Below are 13,799 nucleotides of genomic sequence, written 5' to 3'. Positions count from 1 at the left end.
ACCAATTGACAGCCCTAAAAGTAACACATTTTTACGCAACTTTTGTGTGTGTGTTTACAGGTGGTTTACGGGGTGATGCAAACTTCAGTCTACTGTACTGTAGTTAAAGGCTTCTCAACATTGAGATAATGTGGCAAACATAATATCACATATCATAGACTTACACTAGGTGAGCCATTTGATGAATGGATACAGTTTGTACTAGTTCCCCCAACCACATTTCAAAATAACCAGAACTTTCTCTTTAACTGACAGAATTTGAGTTAATTGTGGTCAGCTCTCTCATGTAAGTCTCAGCAAGAAATCAAACTGGAACCTTTCCCCAAAAAGATGTGGAGCTGTTCCTTTATTTTAATATTATTGACATAAACGTTTTGATGTGTTTCATCCATTTTGTTTTTTATTCCAGCCCAAATTTTCCCAGGACAATTAGCGCTCCGCGATATAGTATATAAGACAGGCATGGAAACCAAGGGCTCCCCAGCATTTATTGAAGCTGTGACAAATATAACTACTAAGGTAAGCAGATGTTTATCTTCTTTCCTTATGTTTTTGTGAGCAAATATATCACATACTGTACCTTAAAACAAAAGATCAGATTCACATTTATAAAGATGTCTTTCCTCTGACTGTCATGCGAATGTGACACTGAGACATTTTTGCACGTGTCGTCAAAAGTAACAGAAAACATTGTTTTTCCCCTTTGTTGGGACCCAGGTAAAAAAAAACGATCTGTGTCACATCAGCTGCAAATATTGGCTGAGTCACTTCAGCCTGGTGATCTGAGTTTTGCCTTATTAATGGGGTCTCAATCAATCAGTAATACTCTATTTTAAAGATGTTATCGGCCGACATTGGCTTTAAAATGTAACTCAAGGTCCACAGATATGACTAATGACTAGGCTGAATAGATTGCTATCTCCTTGACTTTTATGCTTGCATCCTCCCCAACTATTTTTGTTTTAATGTGTATTTGCTTTGCACAATGAAGACAATGGAAACCAACATCTATTGCAAAATGAGTATGAAAAATATCATGTCAATTCAACCTCTGAAGAGACTAAAATACCTCTACAATCCAACATTGTGCATTCCTATTTCCTTTTTATACAAAGCAATGCCAATTTTAGTCAAAGTATCAAATGGGATAGAGACAGAGTGACTTATACCAACCCACCCCCACCTATCTGTAACAACACCAATGAAAATGCACTGCAAATGTAACAGGGAAAAAATGGTAATGAGGAAAAAAGGAGCCACATTAATAATCAAAGCACAGCTGGAATAAAAGAAAGTTAAATACATAAATCAGTGGTCAGCAACTGGTAGCCACCACCAGCATCAGCATTTGGACTAGCAGATTATTATTATTATTTTTCATTAAATTTGCTTATTTGAAACACCAATTTCATACAGAATTCAGAGCTTTTATGCAAAAAAACCAAACAAAAACAAATTCATAGACATTCTGTTGCTCGAAATGACATATTGCATTTCAATAAAATTGAAATTATGCAAAAATAATTATAAACAGTAATGAAAAGATCACATTTCTAGTCATATGATGACCCATTTTCTTTTCTTTCTTTTCCTCAACACAGCTGACACGGGTCTTCGATTCAACTGAGGGTTTCTCCAATGTCACAGTGCTCGAACTCAAGTGAGTCTCAGAACGGCAGTCTGTTTTGTCAGACCAGACTTCTTACGGTGGAACAGTCTTTTACAGGAAATGACTGTATAATATAATCACACACTAAGGAATATCTTTGTCCATACAGGAAACTTGTACCAACCAGAGATGCTTCAGAGTCAGAGTTAGGAGTCGATGCAACTGTAAACATCATCTTCTTCGCAAATTCGGGTATCGAAACAAGTGATGTTATAAAAGCCCTTAATAAATCCGGATTAGAATTCACCAGTAAGTTAATTATATCAATCTAGTATGTTCACTGCTTTGTAGTCTGACATTAAGATTTATAGAACAATTCAACAATTCAAAGGAGACCGATTTGTGAAACAATTTGTGTTTCTCGTGAGACCCAAAGATTTGCGAAGCTCTTGCTTTTGATTCAGCAGACATGATCTTGCAAGGCTACTTTTCTGTTCACAGACGGTAGGGGGAGTGGAGACAGCTACAAATCCCCCCACAACGACAATAAAATGGAAATAATATGGAAATATGGAAATAAAATGTGGAATAAAAAATCCACAACTGCTGCGATTATTATTTGATTGCTGTTTATCTAGGGTGGGCATGAGGTTAACTAGCAAATAGTGTGAGTTGGCTGAGGGGAAAACAAACTTAAGTGTCTGCACAAGAGCATAGAGCAGCAATGGATAGAATTTGCCCTTTAGACGATACTATGATCTCTCTGCTTTGGCAGATCGTCAGCACGTTTTAGTCCTTAACAATTAAATAATGTCATATTGCCCACCCCATGTTGTTATTTATTTTGGAGAATTTTGTTCTGCTGCACTTTAGTTACATGTACTGAGACCATCATCTTGTGTTTCCATCTATTCAAGATAAAAGCCTGTGTGTTGACGAGCCCTGTGATATTAAAACCACAGAATGCGGTTATCAAAATGGAATGTTTAACTGTACATGTGACAAGAACTACATCAAGTCAAACTTCACCGACAGAATATGTATCGGTAAGTGCAATAGTAAGTGGGAGATACAACCAATTATAGTTTTGTGAATCACACACTACCTACCACTGTTGTCCACTTTTACAGCTTGTGCCAGTGGAACCTATGCCTCTGTTTCAAAATGTGATAAGTAAGTTTTTAACATGTTTTAAAATGTCACATATCAACCTATCTATGTCCCTCCTTCTTTACCTCATTTGCCTGTGTACATACTGTATATTTCAACAGTCGTCAAAGTAATTTTTTTCTCTGCAATTGAATATTTGGCCAAAATGTTTCATCTTCATCAGGCAAAACCTGAAAATGTGCCACCAACTGTTTGAAAAGTCAGAGATAAAAAGCTACATTTGTGAGATGCCTTAAGTTGACAATAGTTGCCTGGTGATAAAGTGGACAAATAACATTTCCAAAAAATGCTCTTAACAAACTACATGTTCCCTATTCTGTACTGTTAATAATTATTGTGCATCATTTCAATTTTGAGAATGAATGCTTCTGCTTTGAGCCAAGCATATGCTAGTAGTTATTTTGCAGATGTTTTATTTTCCAAACCAAACCTGTCAGTTTTTTTTTTCAGAACAAAGCCCTAGATTTCTGTGTGAAATTGTATTTTTTTGTAAAAATAAGCAAACCTTTTGAAACACATTTTCAAAAATCAGACCACTGCTGTACTACCGGTCAAAGGTACTGGTGTAAATGAAATTGTCCTCTTGTCTTTCAGATGTCCCTTTGGTTACACTGGTTTGAACTGTGAAGAACGTAAGTATACATTGGGCTTTGTATAAGACAATGAAAACTAAATCAACAAAAATTACATAACAATAACAATGTTTGAAAAATAATCAGACATTTTGTGGAGAATTTATTGACAGTGGCATAGGATGACAGAAAGATGAACAACCATTCACACTCACACCTATGGTCAATTTAGAGTGACCAGTTTACATCTGCATGTTTTTGGACTGTGGGAGAAAACACACGGGAAGAATGTGCAAACTCTACACAGAAAGGCCTGAACTGGGATGCGAGCAGGCAACTCAGCGATGGTCACTCAGTGGTCGAGCGAGTTGTCTTTCAATTTGAAGGTTGTAGGTTCGAGTTTCCGGCTCCGCTAGTCTTCATGTCAATGTGTCCTCAGGCAAAACACTCAACCCTACGTTATTCCTAGAAAAGCAATATATAAACACAGACCATTGGTGCGAGGCATCAGTGCCAGCCACGTGTTGCATGGTGTGTCCCAGCAGCATTTATTGAGCTTCAAGACATTTATCTTCTGATCCAACTGACTTTGTTAAACCCACTTTCATGTGCTTGTTTTACCATTAACCTGTGTGTCACTGTGTTTTGTTAGACTGGCAGCTAGCGCTAATAATCGTTGCCTGCGTGCTTGGGGGAGTGCTTCTCATCTGCCTCATCCTTCTGCCCGTGCTCTTTTGCAGGTGAGAATCGACTTCACTTGCTTCCACTCTCATTTTTATCTCGATCTGTCATTTCTGTGCTATTTTACAACTCGCTTTACTCATTAACCTTTATTGAACTGACCAGATTAACTCTGAACATTATATATTGCATCATGCTAACATGCATTTGTATTAGTACTTACTGTAAAAAATAATAATACAAAATACAATTATAATACAGTATGTCCTATTTAAATCTCGTTAGGTCATCGAAGAAGAGCTCCAAGAAGAAGAATCAAAATGTAGATCTTGGGAAGCCTTATGTCAGTCACTCCCCTGCCAAGTCACCGTTGGTATACAGTAACAGCTACCTGGAAAACAGCCAGCAATCCTCACAGAGTGGCTTAGTATATGGCAAAGGAGGTGCGCCAGAGATCCCGCGGGCCAAAGCCACCAGCATTTGGGACAGAACGACCAACCTGGAGTTGCCTTCAAGGAACCGGCAAAACATGGACAAGGAGTCGGTGAGCATGCCTCCTTGTGTAATAAACATGCAAAAACAAGTAATGTGGGAAGCCGGTGCCTTTTTAAAAACAGCTGATTGCTGTGCGGTGTCATGCAACTTAAAGTGGAACTAAACCACTTTTTTCAGATGTAAACCAGTGTATATGGGTATTGAGTAGTGTTATTTGTCGATCCAGGTACAAATATGCACAGTTTAGCATGAAGTATTGAAATCTTAAATGGCGTATCTACTGCCCTCTCTGGTCAAACACCAGCTACTGCATTCAAATGTTGCAACTGGTTTTTGACCCTGATGGGCTGGGATCAGATATACTGTATGGTTTACTGGAACAGAGAGTATCTCTTGTAATTTGTGTTGATCACAATTTCAGGAGGAGAAAATAAGTTTTTGTTTGTATTTTCAGACTTTGAAGTTTGTTTTCTCTCTCCCTCTCTCTGTCTTTACTAGAACCACTTCTTTGACGATGACATGAACTCACAGGCTCAGTCTCGACCTCAGAGCGAACACAGTGCTTTTGTACGACCCCGGAACCCATACGTCCAGAATCGACCTCCAGTCAACCCGTACAGTCAGAGCCAGGGTTACAACAATCCTTCCTTCGTCCAAGACAATGGAAGATTCCGCAACTAAAGACACACCATGAAGTTTTCTGACATTTTAAACGATCAAAACTCCTATTACTGTATGTTTAGAGACATAAAGACTGTCTACTTACTATCTACCATAAATTATTGTAGTCTTTTCTCGTCTGTGATATGATCTTTTTGAAGATTTCTCAACTTGTTTACTGTCGTTCAGTCAAAATAAATATTATTTACTCAATGATATCTATGAAAACTGTGAAACACACTCAAGAGCTGTTTGATATCATTCTCTTGTCTATCAATTTACACATGTACATTTACCGGATTTTAATAACATTTAATACCATTTTAACCCATGTCTAGTGAGTGAGATGATTTTATATGCCTTTTATAAAACTTCTGAATTCTTCCATCAATTTCCGGCCTTATTTTTAATCTGTATTAAAGAAAAAAATGTTTCTGCTATGAAAATTGAATTATTTTGAATGAATATATTTAACATTTAACCATTTTCAGTCGCTGATTGATACCAGGATATTATGTTGCGTTATGTTGCATTGTACACTATACTAGTATAAGAGGTTCAAAGACACTGAAGCCTATTATGAAATAAAAAGACTTTGCACTTTTTTGATTTGTCATTGTCATATTTACTGAGGGAAAGTCTGGTCCGTTTACTGGTTTAATATTATGTTTAAGAGGCAGTTACTTTAAAATAACGAACAAAACATTTGACCCTTGATGGATATATCTGATAGGTAGTGCACCAGTACAGTCATTTAAATGTTTCTTTTCCCAAGATCGATGGGTGTTTCCACCAGAAAAGTCTCTGTGATAGTTATTGGAAAACATGGATTTACACACTGATCACCGCCACCTGTTGGTCTCCAGGGGCACTGCACTGGTCCCACATCCTCACAAAATAACTAATGTGGATCAACCTGCAGATGCTATATAAATTGCAAATTTCAATAAATTGGAATTGCATTTCTGTGCACATTTATCATGCGTTTCAAGTTTGCCTCCATGAATGGGAATTAAACTACATGATAAATGGAACCATATCCAACTTCCTCAGGTTCACATCAGCCTAAGACTTCATATAAAATTGGACGTAGTCTTCTAGCTGCATAACAACCTCCAGTTAGAAGGCTTCAGATTACACCCTGACAGTTTTTTGAAACTATAAGCTCACAGATATCACCTGCAACCAGGCCTCTACAGGTACTAGCTGTCAGTCACAGTCATCGGTGGCAAGCATTATTTACTAAATTGACATTGTATTGTTTTGGGAAAAACCTAAAACTAGTGAATAAGACTCCTCAAGAAAATGTTTATTGACCACTGAAAGTAGAGGCTCATTTTCCCATTGACATCCAGTAAAATGGAGTTCTTTGCAACCTTTGGAGTCGCGGTGTGGTAGCTATTCAATAAATTGTTGCTTCCTGATTGGACTCACCCTGCAAATCAGAAGATGATATCCACCTTTTTTATAGCGTCTACAGCTAGTTTTCCATTAAATGTATCACAAATTTTAATAGCATTTTCAAAAAAAGTCTGTAAAACAAAATTTGTGTGGCACCTACGTTCATGTCACAATGCACCATAAATAAAGAGCACCAATATACATTGATACATGCTTCAGTTCATTACTGCCATAATATTAACTTCAAGCCCTTATTTTTCAGTATATGCTGAGTCAAATCTTGCAAAACATTTTAGTTGTCGTGTGGGGTATTATGTGTGAATGCACTCTCTGTTCACTTCCTGTAAGCATCCTGTCAGTTTTGTCTACTTTCTTTGTTTTTCCCATCTTGTTATTTGTATGTTTGGTCTCTGTCTCCCCCTGCTGGCTGGGCATGGCTGACCCACTTTCCGGCTTCTGCAACCTACCAACAAACCTGCTGCTCATCCCACTGATGGCCAATCCTCACCACCTGCTGTTCAACTCCAGTCTTCATTAGGGCATTGTTGCATTGTCTGTGTGAGTGATTGAACATACAACAGTATAGTATGTTTAAATGATGGACACTCAAATTGATGTAAATGCGACAAATAAGACCTGACACTGGTGTGAAATAATGTTGATGGTGTATCAGAGAAGAACTATAGGGAGTGATCGTGTCCAGTCTGGTGCAAGATTACAGTAGAGTTGTTGGATGTTGGAGGGGAATGGATCTTCCAAATTAGGATGTATTTGTGAAGTGAAGTGAAGTGAATAGACATTTAAGACAGGTCAGTGAGGAACTGAGTATATAAATGCTAGACCCACAGGGTGGGTATGGCAACTGATGTGGGGAAAAAAGGAAGGGAAATTGGTGTTACTATGAAATTTTGAAATTATCACTCCAAAGGCTCAAAAAGCACGAAAGCAGCGACTTGAGCCCTGGTCCTCATCCATTGCACAAGCTGAAAGATTGTAGATGGCATACACGCGCATATGTGGCCCGCCACGGTTGAAGGGTGCACAAGTCGGCTCAGCGCAAAATGAGAAAAAAGTTTTTAGTTTTTTTTCAAAATGGATTTTTGTTTGGAAGAAGGCACTACATGCTTTAAATCACAGTATTGTAGGACTTAAAACACGAAACTCTGTATTTGAATTGGGGTTGTTTGATCGCTGTGAATCGATTCCTAGTTAGAGTGTGGGGATCTCACATTCCAGAGCTATTGTTGTTTTTTCGGCCAATCAGCTGCTCAACACGGAGAAAACACATGGCTACTTTATATGCATGTGAGATGGCTGCTGCTGCTGCTGCAGTAGGACGTCAGAACGTTATGTGGCTGCATTGTTATTCACTATAGCTCCAGGGCCAGCACAAACATGTGCTGATGTGCTTGAATCATGTGTGAATGACACAGCTTTGTGTATGAAGTATTGACTGTGATGCTAATGATTTAGCAACTAGCTGAGAGTTAGCACATCATCAGCTCATTCAGTAACAGACTGATCCATCCACACTACACCCCAGAGACATCTGGTTTTGTTGTTTCATAACAAAACCAGATGATGGAAATATGACTACATGAGTGTAAGGACAAGAAATGATAACAGAATAAGCCACTCCCCCACCTACATTTTTTTTAAAGTTATTTCATTTCAAATCTTAAGAGGGTATTATGTTCAGTTTTTTTAATGTATTGTATATGTATTGTTCTGTGTAGCAGTGTAGCTCACAACAATAATATCTGTGCTCATACAGAGCAGGGTGTGGTTTCACTGACAGCTTAGACCAGAAGGTGTAAATCTGAGTGCCTATGTTACAGGCCTCAAGACGAGTTACCTGTTCACAGAAGATATGTCCTTTTTTCACAGGAAAAGAAGGGACAGAAGTCATCAGTCGCGTTTCTCATAGCAGGCTGTTAGCTGTCTTACAGATTTCACTCTTCTTCTTCATACGCTCAGTTCTCTACTATCATTCCTCATCGTACTCCATAAATCACCACAACATATGATGAAATAACAAAACATGTCTGTGTCATTAAAACCACATTTCCACTGTTATAATCAGCATTTTCAACATTGTACTTGTGCTTTTAACACCTTTAACTGCTATTGTAACAGTTTTTACATTACTACTGCCTGTAAAACACGTTTCTTTATATATAATCCCTGTGTCAACATACTTTTAACGAACGAACAACTGTAGCATGAGCATTTAAACACACATTCATGCACTCTCAAACAATTGCTAATGTATCACCGATTAAAATGAAGTCTCTCATATAACATGAAATGAAAATAAATGCCCAGGAGCCACACAAAACCGAATGAAAATATCGACAGACCGCCATTTTCTATTGTCGTTCCCCACGGAAGAGAGTGAAATTCTTTCTACTTCATTTTCACAGTTTACAACATAATTCTCATCTACAAACTTCATTTATGCATCCAGAAGGGTTTTAACAGTCCTTAAACATGGATTGTGGCCAGTTAACACACTTTACTGACCTGTTTTCACAGGAAAAGAAGGGACAGAAGTCATCAGTCGCGTTTCTCATAGCAGGCTGTTAGCTGTCTCAGGAACGTACCACAATTAGCGCTCACTACAGGCAATACTCCCCCTTGTGGTGGAATTAGAGATGAACACTCTGCTAAAATCCATTGAAAAACATTCAATCTGCCTCATTTTTCACACAAAACACATATACACAATACAATAACTCAAATATTTGGGACCATACATATTTGTGGATGTCACACCTACATTCAAATGAACATCTTCTTATATCCATATCTTATAAGGACAGACAAGTTGTGATCTGTCTGCTTATAGTCTAATGCATATCTGATATATTTCCACATACAAATGAGGCCTGAGTCTGATCTGATGGTATCTGAATCAATGTGTTTTTTTTCCTGCTTATTCTATCATGAGTCATACCTGATTTGTGCCACATGCAAGGAAAACAATCTGAATTGGGTCCCTTGCACCATGCAACAGTATTTACCGTATGTAACTGTACAGAAACTGACAAAATGCCTTTGTGAATGCGTAAAGACACATACATTTTTGCCAGTCACATACATGTTTACATTTCTCACAAACCGAAATGGTGTTGTTGGTGTTTGATGTAACAAAATATGAATATTTCGTTACTGTACTTAAGTACAAAATTATCTGTGCTTCACTTTTTGTCATTTATTTTTCCAGCAACTTACTTTTACTCCATTACATTTCCTCTAACTATCTTTGTTACTCGTTATTATTAAAATCTGAAGAAGAAGAGTTGGTATTATGGTTTGTATTTATATAGAGCTTTTCTAGTCTTGATGAGCTGCATTACACCATAGTTTTGTAATTCAGTTATTCACACATGTTTCATACCCATTCACATGCTGTAAAGTCTTAAACTTTTACTTAAGTATTATTATAAAAAATTACTACAATTTCTACCGCAGTCATTTTTGGTAACATATTTGTATGAGTAACCCTTTAAGGTACGTTATACAAGGCTGCTTAAGAATGTTTAAAAATAACCATTATCATTTGCCAAAACAGATAATGATAAATGTAAAGTAATCTGTGCAGATACTTTACTGCTCCTCTTTCCGGTGCAATAAACCAATCAAGGAATTTCACAGTCACATGGTCACATCATAAAAACACAATAAAAATGTAAGCAGCAGAGACTGCCAGTCATAACTTTGAGTGCAAATACGGTAATGTGATGTGATTTGATAATAAGGTTTTGCTCAGTTCACCTGTAATGCTACTATTTTGTTGTTCTGTCCACAAATTCCCTAATTACTGTATCAGGACTTAAACTGTAATGTGATGTAACACCAGATGAACCAACAAACGATCATCTGTAGTCGTCCTCATCGTAGATTAAAAATGCTTTTTTTTTTTTTATTATTCAGCCTGTGTTTGGTCTTTGAACAGAAATGATGTAACGTTATCTCTATGCTTCATCATTTATCTGAAAACAGGCTCTGTCAAGCAAAACTATCAGACCTGACTGGGGGAGCATTAACTGCAGCAGGTTTAGGGGTGGGTGGTGACAAGTAGAGTTAATCCTGTCAAACCTGTCCTGCTGAATGACTGAGTTTTTTTGAGCAGTACAATTCACGTGTGAAATTTGTTTGCAGCTCCATCACTTTTCCAGCACATTGTTGCTTTTGCCTCCATGTATCTCAACATAAAATCACTTGTTTTGTGCAGTACAAAAGCTTCACCTGGCGACATGAGGTCTTGGCTATGGGCTGCCCACTGATTGCTTATTATATACTTTATTTTAATATTTAATATAAGAGTGAGTTAATATTGGTGTATAATGCAACTTGGTAAATAATAATTTCCTTACCTCAGAATCCACACTCCATGTTATACTTCCTCTTATGATAGTTGGCATTCAATCGATAAATCGATAGAAAATGAGGGAGTGAGTGATGTAGTTGCTCTATGTTCCAAAATGCCCCCAAAACACATTTCACACTAAAAAGTGTGGCTACCACATTCGCATGTTTTTAACTTCTAAGTTGCAGATATTTAAGTTTGCAGTATATAAACTGTCTTCCAATTGCCCTAACCCACAAAAAATGAGCAGTCACATTTTCTTGCTGATGTAGACAACATACCAGCAGGTAAAAGTTAATCTTAGATGAAGTTTATGTAAAAGGAGACAGCCATAAAAAGCTGTGTTACTCTCATGTCACATTGTTAGTCCGCTGCGCTGCTCCAGGAAATACATCTTTAGTCCCAGGGCGCAGTGTCGTCCTCCCGTCTGTTTGGATGAAAAGAGTCAGGATGCAGATTTAATACAAGTGCACGATAGCACCTGAACACAAGACAACTGGAGAGGAAGCCTGAGAATTAAAATATGGCCTTTGAAGGTCTTTATCTTCTGTCGCTTCTGTTCCTGACACGTGGATTCACATTTGTTCAAGGTGAGTGTTTATCCCTAATCAAAACAGCAATATATTTAATCTAAAAACAGTAGATAGAAGAAGAACGACAGCATTTGGACGACGTTTATACAACATCGTGTGCTTTTTCTGACCAAAATTTCGAGTTCAAATTCAAAGTATAATAAATGTACTCCAGCAGGACATTTGGCAAGTCTAAAAAAAACCAGATAATTTAATAGGCTATAATATGATACATATATATGATAATATGTAACTTTAAAACTAAGATGGAGATCATTCATTGATTCCCAAGGGGCCAAATTCATGTGTCACAGAAAGAAAAGAAAGTAATACCAATATAGAATATCCTCGAGATGAGCCGTATACTGAACAAAATCCCTGGATTGTGTATCGTAAATATCGTAAATAACAAATCAAATCAAATTTAAATGTCAATCAAAAGCAGCAACATGATTTTAACTGAGTCATTTCATTAGCTCTTTATTTCTTTACTGGAGCAAAATATCTTTGAAATGAAGTTGAAATTAAATGTAGTTTTTTTTTTTTTTCACATTTCTGATGATGACTCATCCAAAGAGCTATTGAGCCATGTAGTATGTTATGTCAATTGTAGCATTATAATATGATATACACACATTGGTCAATTCATTAGGTACAAAGGACACCCTATATGATTAGCTTGCTGCTGTTGTTGCTGTGGTTATTTGTGTTACTTGATTATTCTGCTCCGACCTCTGGCATCCAAAGCACATTTCTTCCCAGAGAACTGCTGCTCACTGGATAGTTTCTCTTTTTCAGACTTCATTCTTCGTAAACACTACAGATGGCTGTGTCTGAAAATTCCAGCAGCTTCTGGAAAAACTCAGACCAGCAACCAATGTAGAAATTCACTTTCATGAAATTGTCCTCCTCATTTTAATGCTTGGCTTGAACTTCAGCTGCTCAGCTTCACCTTTTCTCCCTGACCAAATCCAGTGAGTTACTGTCATGTGATTGGCCAATCAGACATTTATAATAAAATATATGGTGTAAAATGCACGATAGATAGATAGATAGATAGATAGATAGATAGATAGATAGATAGATAGACAGACAGACAGACAGACAGACAGACAGACAGACAGACAGACAGACAGACAGATAGATAGATAGATAGATAGATAGATAGATAGATAGATAGATAGATAGATAGATAGATAGATAGATAGATAGATAGATAGATAGATAGATAGATAGATAATGTTTTTGTAGCTGGAAAATAGACATCTGTACACAGTAAATATTTTTATGGGGTCCAAACTCAATGATGAGAATCCCTTAAATTTTACTGGCAAACAATACAAAGTGCACATTGATGTGCTGAATCCCACATAAATCCTATGTGGTCAAGTGATGCACCGTCCATTCACAGTGAAGAATTAACTCTCCTTTAAAGGCCAGAATCACATGTTTGGAGGTTTAAATGCTACAGCCATCATAAACGTAGTAACTTATTGGTCAAGATAAGAGTAAAATACAATTTAATTTCACTAGTGAAGTGTTTTCCGTTGTGCTCTATGTTTTCTTGGACTTTTAGTACTTTCTGTTTTCCCTGCTAGTTTTGTGGTCTTATTTTGTAGTTTTCTTTCCATCCAGGTGTTTCCTCAACTTGTCTTGCTGTTTTATTTTGTAGTGACATTTAAACTAGGCTTCCTTCTTCTTAAAATAACAGATGATGAGTTGATGATGTGGGAAATATTCTGCTGACACAAGGCTTGTATGAACAAAGAAAACGTTATTGTAGCAAGCCACTATCGGTTTGGACCCTGCAGGTGTCCGACAGAGTTTAAGTCGAATCCTGGAAAACTCTGTTTTCCTATAACCACACATTTTCAAAGTCTGTCTGACATCATTGATTTCTTACATTATTACATTATTTGTCACTCCTGGTCTTTACACCCTAGGCTGATGTTCTTGTGCTCTTTTTAACTTTTGTACATACATTTCCAATGTATTCTCTGTCCCTTTTGTTGGTTTATTCGATGATCAGGCCAGTTTTGGTTTACATTTTGAGTTGCATGCAATTGTACCAGTCTTTTTTTTTTACTTGTGTTTTGAGCTCAAACTCTAACAACAATCTCAATTTCGTCTGCACTAAACTAAACCTGTAAAATATACATGCCGGTTAAAAAATAAGTTTTAATGACATGACAGCATTATTCTTAGAAGAAAAAAATCAAAACAGCCTTACACATCTACCTTACTTTGAAACGATTACTTCATCTACT

The 13,799-nt window shown here is 37.1% G+C and overlaps 1 protein-coding gene across 1 annotated transcript in view; it reads left to right on the top strand.

Annotated features, from left to right (window-relative positions):
* Positions 1 to 11,483: 11,483 nt before the first annotated feature.
* lrp2b (low density lipoprotein receptor-related protein 2b) overlaps positions 11,484 to 13,799 on the top strand; it is a gene marked incomplete at both ends in the record, with an annotated part of 97,513 nt that continues 95,197 nt past the window's right edge. Inside the window, one exon of the mRNA XM_083903462.1 lies at positions 11,484 to 11,550. Within this exon, the coding sequence (XP_083759588.1) occupies positions 11,484 to 11,550 (67 nt within the window). The remainder of the gene's footprint in view (positions 11,551 to 13,799) is intronic.

The sequence above is a fragment of the Microchirus variegatus genome (assembly GCF_963457635.1).
Source record: "Microchirus variegatus genome assembly, chromosome: 17".
Lineage (NCBI taxonomy): Eukaryota > Metazoa > Chordata > Actinopteri > Pleuronectiformes > Soleidae > Microchirus > Microchirus variegatus.
The sequence above is the reverse complement of the archived record's forward strand: the minus strand, read 5'-3'. Positions and strand labels throughout refer to the sequence as shown.